This window comes from Carcharhinus amblyrhynchos, chromosome 7, assembly GCF_965287045.1.
Source record: "Carcharhinus amblyrhynchos chromosome 7, sCarAmb.v2.hapA, whole genome shotgun sequence".
Lineage (NCBI taxonomy): Eukaryota > Metazoa > Chordata > Chondrichthyes > Carcharhiniformes > Carcharhinidae > Carcharhinus > Carcharhinus amblyrhynchos.
The window spans coordinates 56,702,864-56,724,878 of NC_137330.1; the positions used below are offsets into that span (position 1 = coordinate 56,702,864).

The window sequence follows — 22,015 nt, forward strand, 5'->3', positions numbered from 1 at the left end:
TCATTTTAGAATATAACATGCACATTTTGCACTAACCAGCAAAATACTATTTCTGATCTACTACAGTCATAGAGTCATAGAGGTTTATAGCATGGAAACAGGCCCTTTAGCCCAACTTTCCTTTTTTTAACCCCTAAACTAGTCTCGATTGCCTATGTCTGGTCCATATCCCTCTCCACTCATCTTACCCATGAAACCATCTAAATGCTTTTTAAAAGACAAAATTGTACCTGTCTCTATTGCTGCTTCTGGCTTTTTGTCATGAACCTTAGGTTCAAGATAGGGATTTGCTGCAGCAGGATGTAACATTACTTCAGTTGCTGATCATAGACCAAAGCTGTCGCATGCATGCAAGAACAAGTCCATACTACCTTGCATGTCCTGCTCTAAGCAGACAGTGACTGCACAGTCATTGATAAACAGGAAATCTTGAAGTATGTCCTTGGAAACCTTGGCCATTGTCTCAGATTGAGCAGCTTTCCATCCATGCAATATCTGATTTTGATGACAAGATCAGAATGTTTTATTCTGCCGTATTCTCCAATGCCTACCATGATGGCAATTGTGGCATCAAAATAAGATATATTGCGTGAACAGGAAACTGCTCAATCTGATACATTTTGCATTTCAAACATGTTATGACTCAATAATAACTTATTTTATTTTAGCTATTTTAAGTAACTGTTGCTTTTATTAAGGTGAGTGATAAATGAGTTTAAGAATGGAACACTTCCATTTTGGTCAGCTTGAGTCAGCATCAGGACTCTCAGGGCTGGAATTTCATGTCAGAGGATGAGTAAAGTGACCGGGTTAAAAAGCTTGGTTCCACTCCCATAAGAAACCTCAGACTAGTTCTTCTGTGTCAATCAGTAGCTCATCTATATACAGTTGAATCTTCCGGCCATGTTAAACTCCTTTGCCCACCCGATTCCGTTCACCCAAACCCGAACCCCTTCACCTCACCCTCACCCCATCATCCTCCTTATCTTCACCCCTCACTCCTATTCTTTCAGGTTCCTTCAACCTCCTCGCCCTTCTCAAACTCCCACCCTGCACACTCACATATTACCCACTTCATTATAAGAACTCATAAGCACTATTATAACAATAGAGACCATTGAATATTTCATAAACTCCCTGAGTAAGCAAATACATGCTTTAAGGTAGCTGTGTAAACAATGCAAAATGCTTGCCAAATGATTAGGCAGTGAAATTGCAGCAAATAGCCCATAAATCTCCCGGAGCAAACAAACAGAGTTCACAACTTCTACCTCAACAGAAATACATAAAGGCAATGAGAAATGATTCAACATCAGTTATACTTGACTACCCTTTCAATCGTGCGAAATGTATTCTGCGTTTCTTTCTGTTTGATTGACTTTAACTCGTACTTTTCCACCTTTTATAATGTTGATCTTTTACGGTTGCTATCCGGCAGAAATAACAATCTAGCATATACAGTATTTAAGGGATAGCTACCAATCATGGCACTCTCATGACTCACATTAATGAGTGCTGATGCAACTTATGCTACAGTATTTAATGGTGAACAGTAAAAGAAACAAAACCATTTTGTTTACCTTTTACTGTTCTCACCTCCAATCCATGCTTCATGCCTCCATGCAGCTGGTAAAACCCGACAGCAGCTAATGTCCGGCCACCTCCATGATGTTTTTTAAAAATTACTTGGGGCAGCTCTCAATATGCCCACAATGCTGTCAGTTATCTCTTTCAAAGGAAGGGCAGATTCTATGTCCATTCCCTCCCTCACTCTCATGAAAATGGTCAAGGGTGGGAACAGAGGCAAGACCTCCAGCCATCTTGCTCAGCAGCTATTTTTTCTGGTTCTATCTCTATATGGTCCTGTTTAGGACCATGGAAATCTAGTCCTAAGACTACGTACAGAAATAACTGTCCATGTGTCTCAACTTAAACCTCAAGAATACTATCGACCAGGTCAGTGTGATGCTTATTAATTTGCACGTCACAATCTTGCAAGATTGTTAAATTAGTAACAGCTTGTACCGAATAAGAGGGATTTGAGTGCTTTGGTCTCATTTAATCTGGCAACTGAATTGATACAGCCAAATTAATGTCACATTGCTTGCAGACAAAACAGATTTTACTGTTGAGCTGCTTTTGAACCCAGATGCCAATCACTAGTTTAATCAAACATGTGATCTTAAATCTTTTTTTTGAGAGAGGTTGTTTTTAGATAGTAACAATTTTGCACAATTATGTAATGCTCAATGTTAAAGGTACCTCTGCCAGTTTGTTTTAGTCTTTTTTTTAATATCGATGTATTAACTCAATCAGTTCATCTTCTAAATATAACCAATAATTTTCAGATTTCCTTTTGCCACATAGACTATTGTTTTTATAAAGTTTCAATATATTTACATAGTGTTCCAAATGTGTTACAGGTACTCTCTTCTTATGGATGTTTTGGCCAAGTTTCAACTCTGCCATTGTAGAAAACCCTGATGGACAGTATAGAGCCATTATCAACACTTATTACTCATTGGCTGCATGTGTGCTCACAGCCTATGCCCTCTCTAGCTTGCTTGATAAGAAGGGAAAATTAGACATGGTGAGGATGAATATTTTCATATTTGTTAATTTTATCATCATTTCTGACTCTGTTTTGCATCAGCACTGTCCTCTCTGAATAGAGCAATTCCTGAAACACGACTCCTTCATTCATTAACTCTTAGAAATTTTGGGTGGAATCTTGCTGAGCTGTCAGGGATGTTGCCTGCAGCAAGAAACCCAGCAAGAGGCCAGTACTGCCTCTTAATGGGAAGACCTACCAAGCTACATTACAACCAGACAGTGATGAGGTCAGGTAATTAATGTTGGGGGGGGAGGAGGGAAGGGGTTCGTTCGCAAGGTGGGGGCTGTAGGGAGAGTGGTAAAGGAGGGTTGTTGGTGGCTACCGGTGGGTCCTATCCTCTCCCTTTCTGACATCCAATCTTTCAGTTTAGTTTTCAATCGAGGATCCCTACCCCCCGCACCCCCCCCCCAACCTCAGAAGTGGCAAGTTTGTTGTACAATTTTACCAACTGAACACAATGCATGCTAGTAAACCCATCTGCAGTTGGATTAATAACAATGGTGACAGGATGAGGCAATTAAGTGGTCATTAATTGACCACTTAAGAGCTCCAATTGTTGGCAGAGTGGTTAGGCAACAACAGTTCTAGTTTGTCACCATCTCACCTCAACAAATGTCCTACTGGTCTCCAAGCTTGCCACCAGAGAGAGCAAAAGGTTCTGGCCTAGGTTTTCATTTTTTTCACTGCTTGAAGTAGAATAACTCAGCTATTGACCAGAAAGAGGATTTATTCCATCCATTGTCATTGTAGCAGCAAATGTAAAGGAGGAAAAATCACCTAATTTTAACCAAGTGCTCAGAAATGAAATCCTAAATCCTAAACCTCATTTTCACTCTAAATTAGTCATCCCAGAATGAATTCTGGGAGTTTCTGGCATTTCATTAGTTGCATCAATCTATTTTACTAGTCTTGCAAAACTGCGGTATTCAATATTAAATCTTCAGGAGGTTGAGAAGGGAAGGATTTTGTAGACATGATTTTCTGCCAGAGGATCATGTGATATTTTCTGATGCAAAATTTGAAGATTAGTTTTCCTGTGTGATCTCCTGTTGCCAGGCTTCAGTTAGACTTCAAATTGAACATTAATAAATTTTAGTTTAAACTTTAATCCTGTTCTTGGTTAGATATTCTTATGGGGTTATACTGTATTTTTTTTGACATTGCGTTATCAAAGATAAATAATTGTGAAAGGCACTTTTTCCAAAATGATAGCCTTTAAGACAACCACGTCTTCTAACTGACTCCTACAAATTGGGTTAATTTTAAATGTGTCAAGTGTCACTGTGCTTTCTCTCAGATGAAGTGAGTGTTTATTTTCCATTGTGCAGGTTCACATACAGAATGCCACGCTGGCAGGTGGTGTAGCTGCTGGAACCTCTGCTGACATGATGATCTATCCCTATGGAAGCATGCTGATTGGATTTATCGCTGGAATAATCTCCACTGTTGGATTCAAATATCTGACAGTAGGTTTTGGCTTTTTGCATTATTGAATTTCTCATTTTGGGCATGTATCTATGCTCACCTTGGCTGAGGATCAGTTGATCACGTTGATGATCTTTCTATGCATAAAACTGAGACAGGAAAGAGTAAAATCCCAAATTCCTGAATGGTCTGCATCACAATGCACAACGTACAATCTCACCAAAAATTACAAACTGATTTTCTCTTTTAAAAACTTCATTAAGATTGTGTATTTTGTAAACTTTGATGCAGATATTTTCTTGAAACATAGTGGCCAGAATTCTCCGACCTTGCTCGAGACTGTGTTTCTCCAGTCCCGCTGCTGTGAACGGAGATTTGGCTGAAGGGCAAATTCTCCATTCTCACTGGCAGTGGCAGCAGGGCCTGGGAGCTGAGTGAATTCCGCCAACATTTTTGAAAAATATAATTGCAATCATAATAGCTGCAAATAAATTTTATCCATCATCATTACAAACCCACTTAATAGCCAATTAAATTAATGTTAGTGGAGTAGATCTGCAACTTATTTATAACATATTCTGCACATTCAAGCTCTGATATTAGTCCAGAAACTACTGGAAAGATAATTGGCGAATTCATAGTGCACATCATTATGAATGTATCAAAAAGACAGCAGTTTATGGTGAAGAAGAGATCGGATTTGAGAATTGTCAGAAACTGCTGGATGGTTTGTGTGGTGTTTATCCCTTTAAGGGCAACACTGGCTTGGGTGAGCAATTGAAAAAGTTCTTAAAGTTATAGAGTTTATTTATTAGTCACAAGTAAGATTTACATTAACACTGCAATGAAATTACTGTGAAAATCCCCTAGTCACCACTGGCCGGTGCCTGTTCAGCTCAACGCATCTAACCAGCATGTCTTTCAGAATGTGGGAGGAAACTGGAGCACCCAGAGGAAACCCACACAGACACAGGGAGAACGTGCAAACTCCACGCAGACAGCGACCCAAGCCGGGAATTGAACCCAGGTCCCTGGCGCTATGAAGCACCAGTGCTAACCACTGTGCTACTGTGCTGCCCCAGACTCAGAGTGGGACGCAGAATGGGTACTCACCCCAGGGTTGAAGTTCCCTTAGGCAGGAGACATGTGGAGCAAACTGCAGCCATGAGGCTGCTTTTTCTTATCAATAAATCCCTTTTGTATTCACAAATGAAATCTCAAAGTGCACCTTTACAGTTTGTGATACTCTGGGTGAGATTTTTCCGGAAATCGGCAAAGGCTGATAGTTGGCAGAAAGGCTGCATTGAAGCCACTGACAGCAATGGCGTGTTCTCTGTTGCGTGTAGTCTGGGACTTGTTCAGTGGTTGGATGCATCGCTGGCGGGGCAGGCTCTGATTCGATTGCCTCACCAGCAACTTACACAGCTGAGGGTGTCATTTTTAAAGGCTGTTCCAGTACAGGGAGAGCAAAGTGTTTCACCCTGGAAGTCCTGGCACTGCCCCTTAGCACTGCCTGGACATGATTCTCTCTTCCCCTGAACTTTGCACTTCCTAAGCTCCCCTGCGATTTGAAAGACGAGACCTTCTCAATGAGTTCTCAATGATATGCCCCACTCCAAATTCTAGATGATTATTTTAATTCTCTATTGGCATATTAGTGATTAACCCATGGATATTTACAACTATTCCAAATTGACTGTAAATGTTACCTCTATTCATTCTTTCACCAATAAGTAATGACATATATGTGGATAATTTTAACCAACCCACTCAGCTGGAGACTGATTGGATCATGTCAACTGCCCATTTTACACATGAAGTCATAGAGATTTACAGCATGGAAACAGGCCCTTTGGCCCAACTTGTCCATGCTGCCTTTTTTTTTAAACCCCTAAGCTAATCCCAATTGCCCGCGTTTGGCCCATATCCCTCTATACCCATCGTACCCATGTAATTATCTAAATGCTTTTAAAAGATAAAATTGTACCCACCTCTACTACTACCTCTGGTAACTTGTTCCAGACACTCACCACCCTCTGTGTGAAAAAATTGCCCCTCTGAACACTTTTGTATCTCTCCCCTCTCACCGTAAACCTACGCCCTCTAGTTTTAGACTCCCCTACCTTTGGGAAAAGATATTGACTATCTACCTTGTCTATGTCCTTCATTATTTTATAGACCTCTATTAGATCATCCTTCAGCCTCCTACGCTCCAGGGAAAAAAGTCCCAGTCTATTCAGCATCTCCTTATAATTCAATCCATCAAGTCCCGGTAGCGTCCTAGTAAATCTTTTCTGCACTCCTTCTAGTTCTATAATAGGGTGATGAGAATTGCACACACTATTCCAAGTCTGGCCTTACCAATGTCTTGTACAATTTCAACAAGACATCCCAACTCCTGTATTCAATATCCTGACCAATGAAAACAAGCATGCTGAATGCCTTCTTCACCACTTTGTCCACCTGTGACTCTACTTTCAAGGAGCTATGAACATGTACCCCTAGATCTCTTTGTTCTGTAACTCTCTTCAACACCCTGCCATTAACTGAGTAACTCACCTGATTTTACTTTATGTTGACTTTAAAGTTAAATCAAATGACTCTCCATTACTTCTACATAATCTCCTCCAATCACAAAAACAGTAATGTTAAATTTCTTTATATCAAATATTCAAGTTCAATTATTTTCTTTTATTATATGACTGTAAATAAAGGAGACAAGAGAAAAAAGACAAATATTGTTCTGGACGGCATGGTAGCACAATGGTTAGCATTGTTGCCTTACCGCGCCAAGGATTCTGGTTTGATTCTTAGGTCATTGGCTTTGTGGAGTTTGCACATTCCCCCTGTGTTTGCATGGGTTTCTTTTGGGTGCTCTGGTTTCCTCCCACAGTCCAAAGGTGTATGGCTTAGGCACATTGGCCATGCTAAATTGTCCCTAAGTGTCCCAGGATATGTAGGTTAGCGGGGTTAGTGGGGTAAGTATGTGGGGTTGCAGGTATAGGGCCTGGTTAGGATTGTTATTGGTGCAGACTTGATTGGCCAAATGGCCTTTTTCTGCACTGTAGGGATTTTATGATTCTATGACCTTTATTTGTAGATCCCCATACCTCCTTTTGAAACATGTTGTCATTGTGTGAGCTAATGAAAAATGTGTTTAGAAGCTCATTAAACATCAGCAGGGCAATTCCAATATGCTGTTCGCAGTCCACACTCAGAGTGCCAGAACATTCCTTTAGAGCATGGCATTTCCTGAAAAATTAGAATGTCGGTCTGGGAGCAACACCAAGGAAATGCCCAGCCATTGGGCTGATTTTCTGTGATCCTGCTGGGCATGTTTTTACCGGGGGGTGGGCATGTATAATAGGATGGGTGTGTTTCCAAATCAGCAGCCCATCCACCATATTTAAATAAATAATCAAGGGTTAATATTGTTAATAAAGCAATTGTCCATAATAATACACTGTGCATGCTATAACAGTTGGCATGGGCAGTGGGACAGAACTTTTTAAAAGGCTGGGAAGAAATGGCGGGGGGTTTACTATCTTCAGGCACTGCCATTTACTTATTGGGGGGTCTATCTGCTTTCTCTATAAAACATGCCACTCCAACCCCCCCTAAGGTGCCCAACTTCTCCACGCCAAATAACTTGGATTAACTTGCTCTAGAATCTTCTTGGGCCCGCTTGCCATCCTGGCAGCAGCCTTGAGACCTAGCATCCATTGCATTAGCTCCACACAAATTTTGCTTCCAGAGGAGCGAGACTACCACACCCTCACAAGATATTGTCCATTGCCTTTTCGTATCAGAACTAATGTTTACTATTCTAGGAATTGACATCAGGTCATCAGCATCTGAAAGAATCATAGAACCATTTACAGTGTAGAAAGAGACCATTCAGTCCATCAAGTCTGCACTGACAATAATCCCACCCAGGCCCTATTCCCATGACCCCATGTATTTACCCTGCTAATTCCTCTGACACTAAGAGGTAATTTAGTATGGCTAGTCAATCTAACTTGCAAATCTTTGGATTGTGGGAGGAAACTGGAGCACCCGGAGCAAACCCATGCAGACATGGGGAGAATGTGCAAACTCCACATAGACAGTCAACCAAGGCCAGAATTGAACCTGGACCCTGGCAATGTGAGGCAATAGTGCTAACCACTGTGCCACTATGATTAAGACAGTTTAGCAGTTTGGAGCTTCCTCAGTGTACGCGAACAGGTGCTGGAGTGTGACGACTAGGGGACTTTCACAGTAACTTCATTGCAGTATTAATGTAAGACAACTTATGACTAATAAATAAAGTTTAAAAGTCTCATTAAAGAGACTGAAGACAGTCTCTTAATGGAGTTGTCTCAAATGGGGCAAAGGAAATAACAGACAGAAACCAAAAATGCTAATTACTTTTACCGCGAGGCAGCTAATGAATCCGATAACCTGTGAATAGATTTTACAATGTAGGAAAGACAAAATGGAGTAAAAAGGGTTATCAAACATGAGAAAAATGCAAAAGATTTGTCAAACAAAGTTTCAGCATAAAAAGGAAGTAGTCAATATTGATGGGAAAATTCAGCAGGAATAATAACCAAGGAAGAGAAAAACATGAGAGTTAATTGTTGATATCAAAGATAGGATAAAAGATAGGATTAAGAAGTAATTTTGAGCATTTTTGCCTGGGTGGTAATGAAATGCATCAGATTACTGTTACATAGAAACTAGAAGCAGAAGTAGTCCATTCGGCCCTTTGAGTCTGCTCCACCCATTCATTTTGACCATGGCTGATCATCAAATTCAATATCTTGATCCCTCCCTGCCCCTTCAAATCCCTTGATCCCTTTAGCCCAAAAGCTATATCTAATTTCTTCTTGGAATCAGGCAACATTTTGGTCTCAGCTACTTTCTATGGTAGTGAATCTCACACATTCACCACCCTTTAGGTGAAGAAATTTCTCCTCATTTCCATTCTAAAAGGTTTACCCCTTATCTCAAACTATGACTCCTAGTTCTGGACTCCCCCATCATAGCACATTCTATCTGAATCTACCCTGACTACCCCTGTTAGAATTTTATAAGTTTCTATGAGATCCCCTCTCACTCTTCTAAACTCCAGTGAACATAATCCTAACCAACTGTCTCTTCATATGACAGACTTGCCATCCCAGGAATCAGCCTGGTAAACCCTTGGTGTACTCCCTCCATAGCAAGAAAATCCTTCCTCAGAAAAGGGCACCAAAACTGCACACAATACTCCAGATGTGGCCTCAGCAACACTCTATACAATTGCAGCAAGTTATTGAATTCTTTCATTTTACATCCCATTGACTATTCCTTCAGACAGGAGCAAAGCGTCTAGCAAAATGATTCTGATGAAGAATCTCATTGATTAACCTGCTGTGTTAATCCAATATTTCCAACATTTTAAACCCCTTTTTATTTCTGCTTTTCTCTTCGTTTGATGTCAATCTTGCTCCATCTACAGTGATGTGCTCATGTAGAATGGAAATGACTTATGAATCAGTATTAAGTCATGTAATAATGTTCGATTCCCATTTGTGACACAAATCAAAAATGAACACTTCCTTTTCCTAAAGAAAACCTTCAATTATTCCACTAATTACATTTTTTTTCTTTTTACAGCCACTTTTTGCATCTAAATTGAACATACATGATACCTGTGGTGTACATAATCTCCATGGCATGCCCGGAATACTTGGAGGTCTGGCTGGTATAATTGCAGCTGCAATGGCCAGTCGACAATTGTATGGTAACGGGTGAGATACGAACTGTTGTGTGTTGTTGGGTTCTATGTTATAAACAATTAAATCAAAAACTGTGAACAGTGTCACTTTGCAAGTATCACCTTGTGGGTGGAGTTTTCAAAGAATAGAAGAGGCAAACTTTTCATTGCAAGCAGTAGTGGGGAAAATTCTACTATCCATTATCAAAGATTTTAGAGAAAAACTTGAAAAACAGTGGCAAAACTGGATACAGCCAGCATGAATTTCTAAATGGGAAATCACACTTGACAAATCTACTGGAATTCTTCAAGGATGCAATTAGTAGAGTTAATGAGGGGAGTCAGTGGATTTGGTTTATTTAGACTTTCAAAGGCTTTTGACAAAGTCCCACATAAGAGATTAGCATGTAAAATTAAAACACAAGGGATTGGGGGTAATGTATTGAGATGGATATAAAACTGATTAGCAGGCAGGGAAAAAAGAGGTGGAATAAACTGATCTATTTCCCAATAGCAGGTAGTGACTAGTGGGGTACTACAGGGATCAGTGCTGGGACTCCAGTTATTCATTAAATATTTTAATGACTTAGATAGGGAATTAAATGTATTATCTCCAAATTTGGATGGGAGGGTGAGCTGTGATGAGGATGCACAGATGCTTCAGTGTGATTTGAACAAGTTGAGGGAGTGGCAAGTGATTGGCAGTTGCAGTATAATTTTGATAAACGTGAGGTTATCCACTTTGGTAGCAAAAACAAGAAGGCAGATTACTTTCTGAATATCCATAAATTAGGAGAGAGGAATGTGCAATGAGACCTGAGTGTCCTCACAACACCAGTCTGCCAAGTCAGAGACTACCAGGAAGGTATTTCCAAAGAAATCACACCAAAGGCAAGCTGCAGGAACAATAGAGTTTATTGAAGAACTGTACTCCTCGCACTCCAGCTCTCAGGTGGCTGTAGGTGCAGTTCCCGGGCAAGTCACCCCACACCCCAGGTCACCTAACCCATCCTCTTAATGTGGCTTTGCCATGCATACATAACACAGTCACAGATGATAAACTTGCAGGTGCAGCAGTAAAAAAGGAAAATGATATGTTGGCCTTCATAGCTAGAGGACTCAAGTACAAGGGCAGGGATGTCTTGATGGAATTTTACAGGGCCTTGGTGTGGCCACACCTGGAATATTGTATGCAGTTTTGATCTCCTTATCTGAGGATGTACTTGCTCTCAAAGGAAGAAGAGAAGGTTTGCCAAACTGATTCCTGTGATGGCAGTACCAATGTATGAGGAGATATTGAGCTGGTTAGGATTATCCTGGAATTTACAAGATTGAGCAGGGATCTCACAGAAACTGATAAAATTCTTCATCTCCTGTGTAAATCCTCCCTCCATGCCTTCCAATCTCATAGTTCTCCAACCACAAACAGCTCACATCAATCTCCTTCCCAAAATCCACCACTAGGGCTGCCCTAGTGGATCCATCATTTCAGCTAGATTTGTCTTATGGAACTAATTTCTTCTTACCGCAACTGACCTTGAGTCATCTGTTCCCACTTAAAACTGTCATTCTTCTGAAGCCCTCTGCTATTTGAACATTTTGCCATTTGAGGCTGAGAGGAGACCTGATAGAAGCCTACAAAATTATGAGAGACATAGACAAAATGGATAGTCAGAGGGCTTTTTCCTAGAGTGGAAGTGTCAATTACAAGGGAACACAGGTTCAAGGTGAGACGGGAGGAATTTTTCATACAGACAGTGGTAGATGCCTGGAACGCACTGCCAGAGGAGGTGGTGGAAGCTACCACATTAGCAACGTTTAAGAAGCATCTGAATGGGTACATGAATAGGGAGAGAATAGAGACATATGGACCGAGAAAGGGCAGAAGGTTTTGTTTTAGCTTAGTTAGGACATCATGATCGTCACAGATTTGGAGGGCTGAAGGGCCGGTGCTGTACTTTATTCTTTGTATTTTACTGTTTCCCGGCTCTAACTGTCTCCTTGAAAATGAGCATTCCATCTCTTTACACCTCTGTTCCCAGAGTTTTCTCCATGACCATAAAAATAGCGGCCAGGCAGATGGACTCAAGTTTAGAACAGGGAAAGAGCATGAATTGCTTTATCATCATTTGCAGGGGCTGGTAAATGTGGAATGGACCAGTGGCAGATAAGGGCAGATAGTGTGGAAATGTAAAGGATAACTGAATATATAGAGAGAGAATGGAAAGAAAGATTGTAACCTTTTTGAATGGATAGCAGACATTCCCTATATTTTCCCATTCTCCTACTTAATGTGGATGTTAAGGTCTTCTTATTCAGCTGAATGGACAGCTGAACAACCATTTGGTGATTCTAAAATCCCATGATTGCAGCAGGGAATTTGGAATCTCAGAGTGCGTGTCAGCTAGAGCTACAAGACTGTGCCTTCAAATCTTCATCACATGATTGCAACTCTTGTCTTCAAGTGTCTAGAAATCTTGTATTGTGGTTTCATCCCAATTTTGACATTATAGTCCATGGATGATCAGTGATTAGCCTTTTTGGCAGGTGAAGGCAATAATAGCTTGTCCAATCAAGGTGCCCGGCATGTGTACATAATGTGGAGTGTCAGGGTTACTGGCATTCTGGGTTTATGTACGAGGAAGTACCTGTCTGAGTGTTACTTACTATGTAAATAAATCTAAATTTGGTGAAGGAATACCTGCCATGGAGGAGTAACTTCACACTCCACCTTGGCGAGAAAAACTGATCAGATCTCAGCATTGACAACTTGTGTAGAGACAATGAATTCATCCTCTTTGGTGAAGGAGGAATCATACTAGAACATATTAGCTGATCTCAGGGGAGGGGATTAAAGAGAAAAGAAAAACAGAAATTGAAAACTGCAGAACCTCTAACATTTAACTTTTTTTTTCCAGGTTTCAATTAACTTTCCCAGAACAAAGATCTAGTATTGAACAGGCTGGATACCAAGCTGCTGGATTGGGTGCTAGTCTTGTTGTGGCTCTCATTGGAGGAGTTATCACAGGTCAAAAAATGAAATACTAATACTTTGTTCCATGCACAGTTTTGTCACAAATACAAACTTCAGCATGATGTGCTCACAACACTCAATCACATTGAAAATAATTGTTTAGATTGCAATTTTTGGTCTTGATGTAAGCCAAGAAGCCATGTGTTGACCATTGTAAAAGTCTATTTATTCTATTTTAATACTTAAACCTGGGTTCCCCATTCAAGTTAAATATGATCATATTCAGACTAGTCAGATTCTAAAGACTTGATAGTCTGTTGGTCAGGATGGTGATGGAATATTGCAAATTTACATGTAATTTTTAACTCTTAGCAACACTTTGGCAGTATTGAGTATTACCAGGACAAAAAGATATATGCTCATTATCTAGCCAAAACTAAATTGATTAAATAATTTTGAGTTGATTCTCGTATTATCACCTAAACCTTGTATGATAAATGGACAAAACTAATATAATCATAATCTAGCCTGCACTAACAATGTAATTTTACCATGACTTCATGGTATTTTGACATTCATCTCAATACAGGCATATAAACTGCCTTCATGGACTACTGATGTATGTAATCATAGGAGTAACCAGTAAATCAATGCACTGATGAAAACTTGTATGAATTGTCCCAAGTTAGATCATTTACAAAAACACAAGAAATTTAGATCAGTCTAGATTTGTTCCTCAGTCTGAAATGTTAATCCTGGTTCTCTTTCCACAGATGCTGCCAGGCTTGCTGAGTAATTCCAGTCTTTCCTGTTTTTATTATAAAATAAGTCCTCTGTTTATAAAAGCAGCTACAAATATATTACAGTGTCCTAGGCATTAACTTTGGGCAGATCACATGATTGGCCATTTCTGAAGCCAGTAGCAGGCGACGGTGCAGAGGGACCTCGGGGTCCTTGTGCATGAGTCGCAAAAACCCAGCTTGCAGGTGCAGCAGGTGGTCAGGAAGGCTAATGGGATGCTGGCCTTCATAGCGAGGGGGATTGAATATAAAAGTAGGGAGGTCTTGCTGCGGCTGTATAGGGCATTGGTGAGGCCGCAGCTGGAGTACTGTGTGCAGCTTTGGGCGCTGTACTTACGCAAGGATATTTTGGCCTTGGAGGGAGTGCAGAGGAGGTTTACTAGGCTGATGCCAGAGTTGAGGGGGTTGACCTATGAGGACAGGCTGAATAAACTAGGCTTGTACTCGTTAGAGTTTAGAAGAATGAGGGGAGATCTCATTGAGACATATAAGACGATGAATGGGATGGATAGGATAGAGGTGGAGAGACTCTTCCCGCTCAGAAAGGACAGTAGGACTAGGGGGCACAGCCTCAAGATAAAGGGGGGGCGGTTTAGAACGGAGTTGAGGAAGAACTTCTTCACTCAAAGGGTGGTGAATCTCTGGAATTCTCTGCCCGTTGAAGTGGTGGAGGCTGCCTTGCTAAATATTTTTAAGACGCGGGTTGATGGGTTTTTGATAAGAGAGGGGATTAAGGGTTATGGGGAGAGGGCGGGAATGTGGAACTGAGCCACGACAGATCAGCCATGATCTTATTGAATGGCGGGGCAGGCTCGAAGGGCTAGATGGCCTACTCCTGCTCCTATTTCTTATGTTCTTATGTTCTTATAATTTATAACTATAATCTGCAACTATTGTACATATACATTATATGATTGTCTGAAAGAGACATGATTGACTGATTATGCCTATTGATATTGTAAAGCATGATTTATGCAAAACTAATAAAAGTTACTCAGTCTTACAAAAAATGTCTGCATGGGCACATTAAACCGTAACTAACTTGTACTCAGAAGATGTGGTGAAATATTGCTTTCAAGGTGCGAAAATGTCCTTCACTATGGATAGCTGTCTTAAGGTTGAGTCGTGGATGCTATCCTGTGCTCAGCATTTTTCTTTAACCAACAAATTAGAATAGGGCTGCTACAATTTTCCATCGGAGTCAAGTACTGTTAATCAAGCAGGAAGTAACCACACAAAGAAAACTTCTCTTACACTTTTTCAAAACAAGATTAGATTAATTTGAAAACCAATCATTTACTAGTCTGATGAATAGATTATTATAGCAATAACTTATATTTCAAAAGACCTTGATAAACAAAAGCCACTTATTAAGCTGGCAAAATACTACTTCAGAGGTAAACATCAATAAACTGGGAACTGTATATGGTAGGCAAAAAGTGGATGAGCTTTGCTATGATGGGATTCTCCCCTTTCACTATGTAGACAAAGAAATGTTCTCATGAATAAGATAAGTTGCTCTTTGAATTATAAATCATTATCCTCTCTTCATAGGTTTCGTTCTACGCATTCCATTTTTGGGGCAACCACCAGATCAAAAGTGTTTTGATGATCAAACTTATTGGGAGGTATGTAATTGTACTATATTTGTATAAAGTTTCACATAAGAGTGCCACCTTTTTATCTTTATTTGTGGTTTATAAGTAAATTTTGCATGTTATTCTACTCATGGGCATTTGTCATTTTGTTTTTAATGAATCTAATGTTGTCTTCATACTTCAGTGATGACATTGTCTTCCACATGGCTTGAGTACTGAAATGCAGAAATGAGTATTTAGGATCCTACAGGACAGAAAGAGGCCATTTGGCCCATCAAGTCCCACCCAGGCCTACCCCCATATCCTGTGCATTTATTCTAGCTAGTCCCCCTGACACTATGGAGCAATTTAACATGGCCATTGCACCTAACCAACACATCTTTGGACTTAATCTTTGGATTTAATAGACATTATTAGTGCTGAACTTTATTCTGGGGCAAAATTACCTGAGTTAGGTATATTCCAACAAGAATAGTGGGATTCATTTCTAATATAACTGTAACTAGCAATCAATTCACCTAAGTCCTTGCATAGAAACTGAAATAATATTCAAGGGTGAGATCTAGCATATAGATGAGCATTAAACAATCTATCAATCCCATACTCCCTCAAAAAATATTTTAATGCATTAAAAATATACCAATGTCATAATTTAGATATGAATATATGAATTAGGAGGAGATGTAGGCCATTTGGCCTCTTGAGTCAGTTCTGTCATTCAATAAATTCATGATTGATCTGATTGTAACCTCATCTCCACATTCCCATCTACCCCGATAACATTTCACACCCTTTATTAATCAAGAATCTGTCTACCTCTCCCTTACAAATATTCAAAGAATCTCTTTCTACTGCTTTTGAGAAAGAAAGTTCAAAATATTCAACATCCTCAGAGGAAAAAAAATTCCTTTTCTCTGTCTTAAATGGGCAATCTATTATTTTTAAACTCTGACTCTTAATTTTAGATTCTCCCATAAGAAAAATCATTTTCTGCACATCCACCTTGTCAAGAGCCCTCAGGATCTTTATGTGTTTAAATCAAGGCACTTCTTCTAACCTCCAATGGATACAAGCCTAACCTGTGCAACATTTTCTCATAAAACAACCAGCCCATTCCAGGTATTAATTTGGTAAACCTTCTCTGAATCCTAAAGGGACCTCAAGATATCTTACTAGTCTGTTCAGCTGTTGTTTAAAATGTAAAATAAATTAACTTTGAAATAATGAGAGAAACTACTCTGAAAATCACCAAAATGACTTCTGGTAAATATTTTCAACATGTTTTAGATTAATACATTAGACTGGGTATGAGAATTTTCCAATTCCAGTCATTATGTATGTGTAATCTCATTGAATTGAAATTTGTAAACTGAATTTAGTAGTGATGAGATAAGCTCCATTAATTGCAATAGCAATTTAGGAATTTAATATTCAATCAAATTTTTTACCATTTAAAAACTGTTATCATGAATACAATCTTCAGGCATTACAGAATTTTAATACGTAAATTGATTAATGAAAATTATAGTTCTATAAATTGCTCAGCTAAGTCAAATTTTTTCAATACCCATCTTTGATCTCACTTCCTTTTGTCTTTGCCCCTGAACTCACATTTTGTGGCACATCTTTAAATTAAAACAGGCTGATATCACATTTCATAAGTAGAATATTGACATGGTGACAATCATTCAATACATTGTCTGATGAGTTAGTCCTGTGTGCCATATCCCAGTTCATGAGTATTATTTTCTTGGTAGATACTTAATTTCTGCTCTTATGTAAAAGAGGTTTCGTAACAAACCTGAGCAGCACCGTGACACAGTGGTTAGCATTTCTGCCTCACAATGCCAGGGTCCCAGGTTCAATCCACCTCGGGTGACTGTGTGGAGTTTGCACATTCTCCCCATGTTTGTGTGGGCTTCCTCTGGGTGCTCCGGTTTCCTCCCATACCCCAAAGATGTGTGGGTTAGGTTGATTGACCTTGATAAATTATCCCTTAGTGTCTGGGTAATTACATGGGGATCACAGGGATAGGGCCTGGGTAGGATTGTTGTCTGTGCAGACTTGATGGGCCAAAAAGTCTTCTTCTGTACTTTAGGGATTCTGTAATTCTATGAATAACTGTCAAGCCCAAGACTATGCACTTCAACATGTGCCAGAACTAAATTTACATTTGCACATTCAGAAGCAAAGTTTCATCAAATGCTACATATTTGTTGATGCTTGATGTAAGTTTAAATTCCTCTATGAAAGCTCTAACCATAACCTTCTGGTCCAGATGTAAAATTGTGATACAAACAATTATTATTGCTCCATGGGCTGAATAATACCGTGGCAGATAAGTGACAGAGGGTGATGCAGATGGCATGCCTTCCCCTTGCCCTCAGAAACCACAGCATAAAGTACGATGGGGCTGCTTAATGAGGGTCAAGTGGGACTTCAGCCCTGTTTATTGGTTCTGCCCTTTACAACTAATCCAGCTTCAGCTGCACCAGGAAGGTGTCATGGCTGCTGCTGGGACTGCTTATGAAGAAAAGACCCCATAGCCTTGGATCCAAGTAGCAGGTAAGTCTGAAGTCCTGGGCCAGGACGATTTGGGCAAGTGAGAGAGAGCAGTTGTAGTTGGGAGGTGTTTATGTGAGGAAACAGGTAGAAAGAAGCCTAAGGGAAGTTGCCCCACAGTTGGCAAAGGACAGCCCCTGAAGAACCTTCCTTTCCTTCCTCATTAAGAAGTTGTGGTGAAAAATTAGGTTTCTTGCTTGTCTTATGGTGTGGGCAGCATAATATCAAAGACAATTGGTTTGATAACAAGCCTAATTGACCCTTAATTGTTCACTTCAATATGGCAGATGGACTGCAATATGGGGGTGAACTCAGACGTCGAAGGATGAGTGCCGACCCCATATATGTGCTGTTTCTTCAGAAGGAACTCTTCAAATGTAGATAATGAAAATACAACAAAACTTACTCCAACTTATAAATCAAAGAAAGGGTTTAATAAAGAACCTTCATTACTCCAAACTGAGGGCCTCGCCCTGGGCATTCCAAGCTCCCCACAATTCCACACAGGTGCTTATTTATAGTGAGTCAGCTGACTATTACAACATTCTGTAATTGGTTCCATGGTTTACTGGGTCAGCTGACTCTGATATCTTGTTACCATTGGTCACATTACATCCAATACAAAGTTGTCACTGGTTACATTCTAATATAGGACCCCATCCCTCCATTACAGGAAACATGAAACATTGTGATTCTTTTGCTTATTCATAGGTGCCAAATGGTGAAAATGAACAAGAAGACCTGCTTCCTTCAGAACATGGAAGGCAGAAAAGTAATGCTGAAGTATGAGGCAGCATGAATTTTTAAAGAACTACATCCGCATTTAGAGCCAACCAAAAGGAATTCTGCAGTGTTTCTTACAAAATATTTTACTTAGTATAGTCTATTCAAATGTATAACAAAAGTTTGCAGTTTATAACAGAATTAACTTTCTGTACCTACAAAAATGTTTTCTAAAGTAAAATAATCAGGCAAAAATGAAATATGTTCCTCCAATGGGTAAATATGCAACCTTTTCATATTCCTTTTTAGTCATGTCTTTCTTAATTTGCTAGAACCCCATTTGTTTTGCCTATAAATAACAGCTAGAATTCTCCTTTTTAGGCTGTAGTTGCGTGGAGGTAGCACTTCAGGTGACTTGTGGGTTCAACCACACTACAGGACAAATTAACTGACAGTGTGATATTGAGTGAATGCTACATTGCTGAAGTCATCTGGATTGAATGGTGCTGTTTAGCTTGTCAAGTGTAATAGCCTAGCAAATCATTCAGCCACTTGGTTGATGGGAAATTTGAAATGGATAACAAATATTGGCTTTGCTAGTGATACCCACATTCCAAATAGAAGTGGGGAGTTATTCCAATTTGCAAGCCAACATTAATGTGCCGACCAACAACACCAAACAAGAGTATTTGGTTATTCATATCATTGTTTGTGAGGCTTCACTGTGTGCAGATTCGGCGGTCATACGTAACAACAGTAACTATATTTCAAAATAAGGCATTATTGCATGTGAAACAATTTGCATGTCCCAAGGATATGAAAGGCACCATATGAATGCCAAATTCTTATCTAATATATACTAAAGCAGGGGGGTGCATGCTAAAGTCAACTTCAATGTCCCACAAATAAAGAGTGGAAAATGTATAAACCGGGGTTCTGAATCCTGACCAGTATCCAAAGCTCATGTTGGGAAATGCACATACAAGGAGGAATTCGGCTTGTTTATATTTCTCATATGGTCAAATAACCTGCCATTACTTATTAGATTTATGTATAAAGAATAGCCACTTTGGTCAAGTATTGGACAGGCTATTCATGCTTAAGAAGTATTTTTCCTACATGAACCTGTGCACTGAAAAGAGAAGGAAATTGGGAAAATTAAGTTTTAACACAAATTAGTTAAGAAAAGTCTGAAGTTGGTGAGTGAACTAAGGTCAAATAGCAAAAACAGCTTTACCTCAAAGGTTGTTGTATTGACAAAAGCTTTCAACACAAACTCCTTATGAGAATAATGTACATGTTTGATTTGGTATCAATTTACAAGGATTGAGGCAAGTGACTAAGATCTTAGTTAAAGAGGTAAATTTGAAGGATTGGCTTAAGGGGAAAGAAAGATGGAGAGATGTAGGAAGGGGATTCCAGAATTTAGCAGTTACACAGCTGAAGGCATGGCTATCAATACTGGGGCAAAACAGGTGGGGCAGGCTAGTGAACAAGAGGGCAGAAATGGAAGAATGCAGAATTTTCAGAGCATTTTAGTGCTGGAGGAGGTTAGAGATAGAGAGGGGTTTGAACAGGAGGATGAAAATCTTAAACTCAAAGCAAGAGTATCACTATTTCTCATTGTGGATGGAAAGAATCATGATAAACTATTTAAACGTTTCAATAATAAATTTACTCTGCAGCTTTTGAAATCTATACTTTTACCTGGTATAAACCATTTCCAAAACAAATTTTCTGTATATTTGTAGCAACAAAGCATTAAAACTATATATTGAAATAAAATCATGCATAGCAAGTTGGCAGTAAGGTGGCACAGTGGTTAGCACTGCTGTCTCACAGTACCAGGGACCCAGGTTCAATTTCTGGTTCAGGTCACTGTCTGTGTGGAGTCTGCACATTCTCCCTGTGTCTGCGTGGGTTTTCTCCCACAGGCCAAAAAGATGTGTTGTTTAGGTGCATTGGCCATGCTAAATTCTCCCTCAGTGTATCCAAACAGGCGCCGGAGTGTGGTGACTGGGGAATTTTCACAGTAATTTCATTGCAGTGTTAATGTAAGCCTACTTGTGTCACTAATAAATAAACTTCTAAAAAATGGTAATCTTGCTGGTGAAAAGTATTGTATAAATGAACAACAAAGTAATCTTACTGTTGATGAGCATTGTGAAAGGTTAAAATGTAGGTATATGTTCTATGAATGGACCCTCAAATATCAGTGGTTTCATTATTTTGTGTAAAATTCTACAAGTCTTTCATAATAACTGTGAATCCAATATTCTCCAGTTTTTAGATTAGTGATTTTATATACACTGTGCAAATTAAACACATGCTTACATCAGGTTATGTAATGTATATACTAACAGTGAGCCAGTAAAAAGAAATACAAAAATAATAAAAAATAACAGGTGAACTCAGAAGGTATCCCCTAGCTTGTGAAAAACCTTCAATGTAATCCATATTGTGCATTTAATAGATTAATACTTTCTAAAAGTTACAAATTTCTCATGTAACAATGAGCTTAATAATTTTTACAAGAAATGTATTGTTCAGTTTTTATGAAGATTTTCTAACTGCTGATTCTTACATTTTTACCTAGTTGTTTTTATTTCTTTGATGTTTTATAACACAATTACTTTTTAAATAAAAGGTATGGCAGCCTAGTCATTATTGTATTTGACAGATAACATGGAAGTTGAGAGTTCACATTCTGCCAGTAAAACCATGAGACAAAATTAATGGTTTTACAGTAAAAGAGGAGGTCATTTGGCCCATCAAATACGTGTGCTAGCACTGGTAAAATAACCGGGGAAGCTATTTGATTCTTATGAAAATGCTGTCATCCCTACCGGATTGACCTACATGTGACTTCAGTTTATCTCTAGGACGGGATTCTCCAATTTTGTCCGTGCCCAGCCTCGTTGCCAGCAAGAGTAGCGAATTTGGCACACAGCCAAAACTCCATTTACTGCACTAGCACCAGAGAATCCCAGTGTACAAGGTCAGAGGTTTCCAGCACTAGTCTTTATAGCAAACCTTTAGACCTAGCAAACTACCCCAACTGTAAACAATCATTACATCGTACAGTAGTGTACAATCAGATGGAGTGGTGTGGGTAATGATGAACTTATTAATCAAGAACAGAAAATGTAGGAGTAGGAGTAAACCATATGGTCCTTCAAGCCTGCTCCACCATTCACTCTAATCCCGCTGCAGTGAACAGAGATTTGGCTGGTTGCTAAATTCTCTGACCTCACTAGAACAGGAGGGAGGCATGAGCAGCAGGAAAGGTCACACCTGAAATGTCAACTTCACCTGGGGCGGTAGTGGTAAGATTCTTCTTCTGTATTAGAGGGCTTCAAAATGGTCTGCTTTCACCTACGAAGCCTGAAAGGGAGAAAGCAAAATCTTTGCTGTAAGATGGAGGTCTCCAATAATTTAAAAGCCTGTTGAGTGGCCCAGAGGATGGAGATTAAAGTGACCTGGCCAATTCAAAATTTTTGCAGCTGACAGGCAGGAAAGCAGGTATTGTTCATAGGGCTGCATTGCCAGGGTAAGGGTGGCTGAGTGGGAAATCCA

At 39.5% G+C, this 22,015-nt stretch overlaps 1 protein-coding gene across 1 annotated transcript in view; it reads left to right on the plus strand.

Moving 5' to 3' along the window:
* LOC145344965 (ammonium transporter Rh type A-like) overlaps window positions 1–22,015 on the plus strand; it is a 37,167-nt gene extending 15,152 nt beyond the window's left edge. Inside the window, exons 5-10 of the mRNA XM_080192365.1 lie at window positions 2,424–2,590; window positions 3,943–4,080; window positions 9,683–9,816; window positions 12,701–12,810; window positions 15,111–15,184; window positions 18,428–22,015. Of these exons, the coding sequence (XP_080048491.1) occupies window positions 2,424–2,590; window positions 3,943–4,080; window positions 9,683–9,816; window positions 12,701–12,810; window positions 15,111–15,184; window positions 18,428–18,505 (701 nt within the window). The 3' untranslated portion in view covers window positions 18,506–22,015. The remainder of the gene's footprint in view (window positions 1–2,423; window positions 2,591–3,942; window positions 4,081–9,682; window positions 9,817–12,700; window positions 12,811–15,110; window positions 15,185–18,427) is intronic.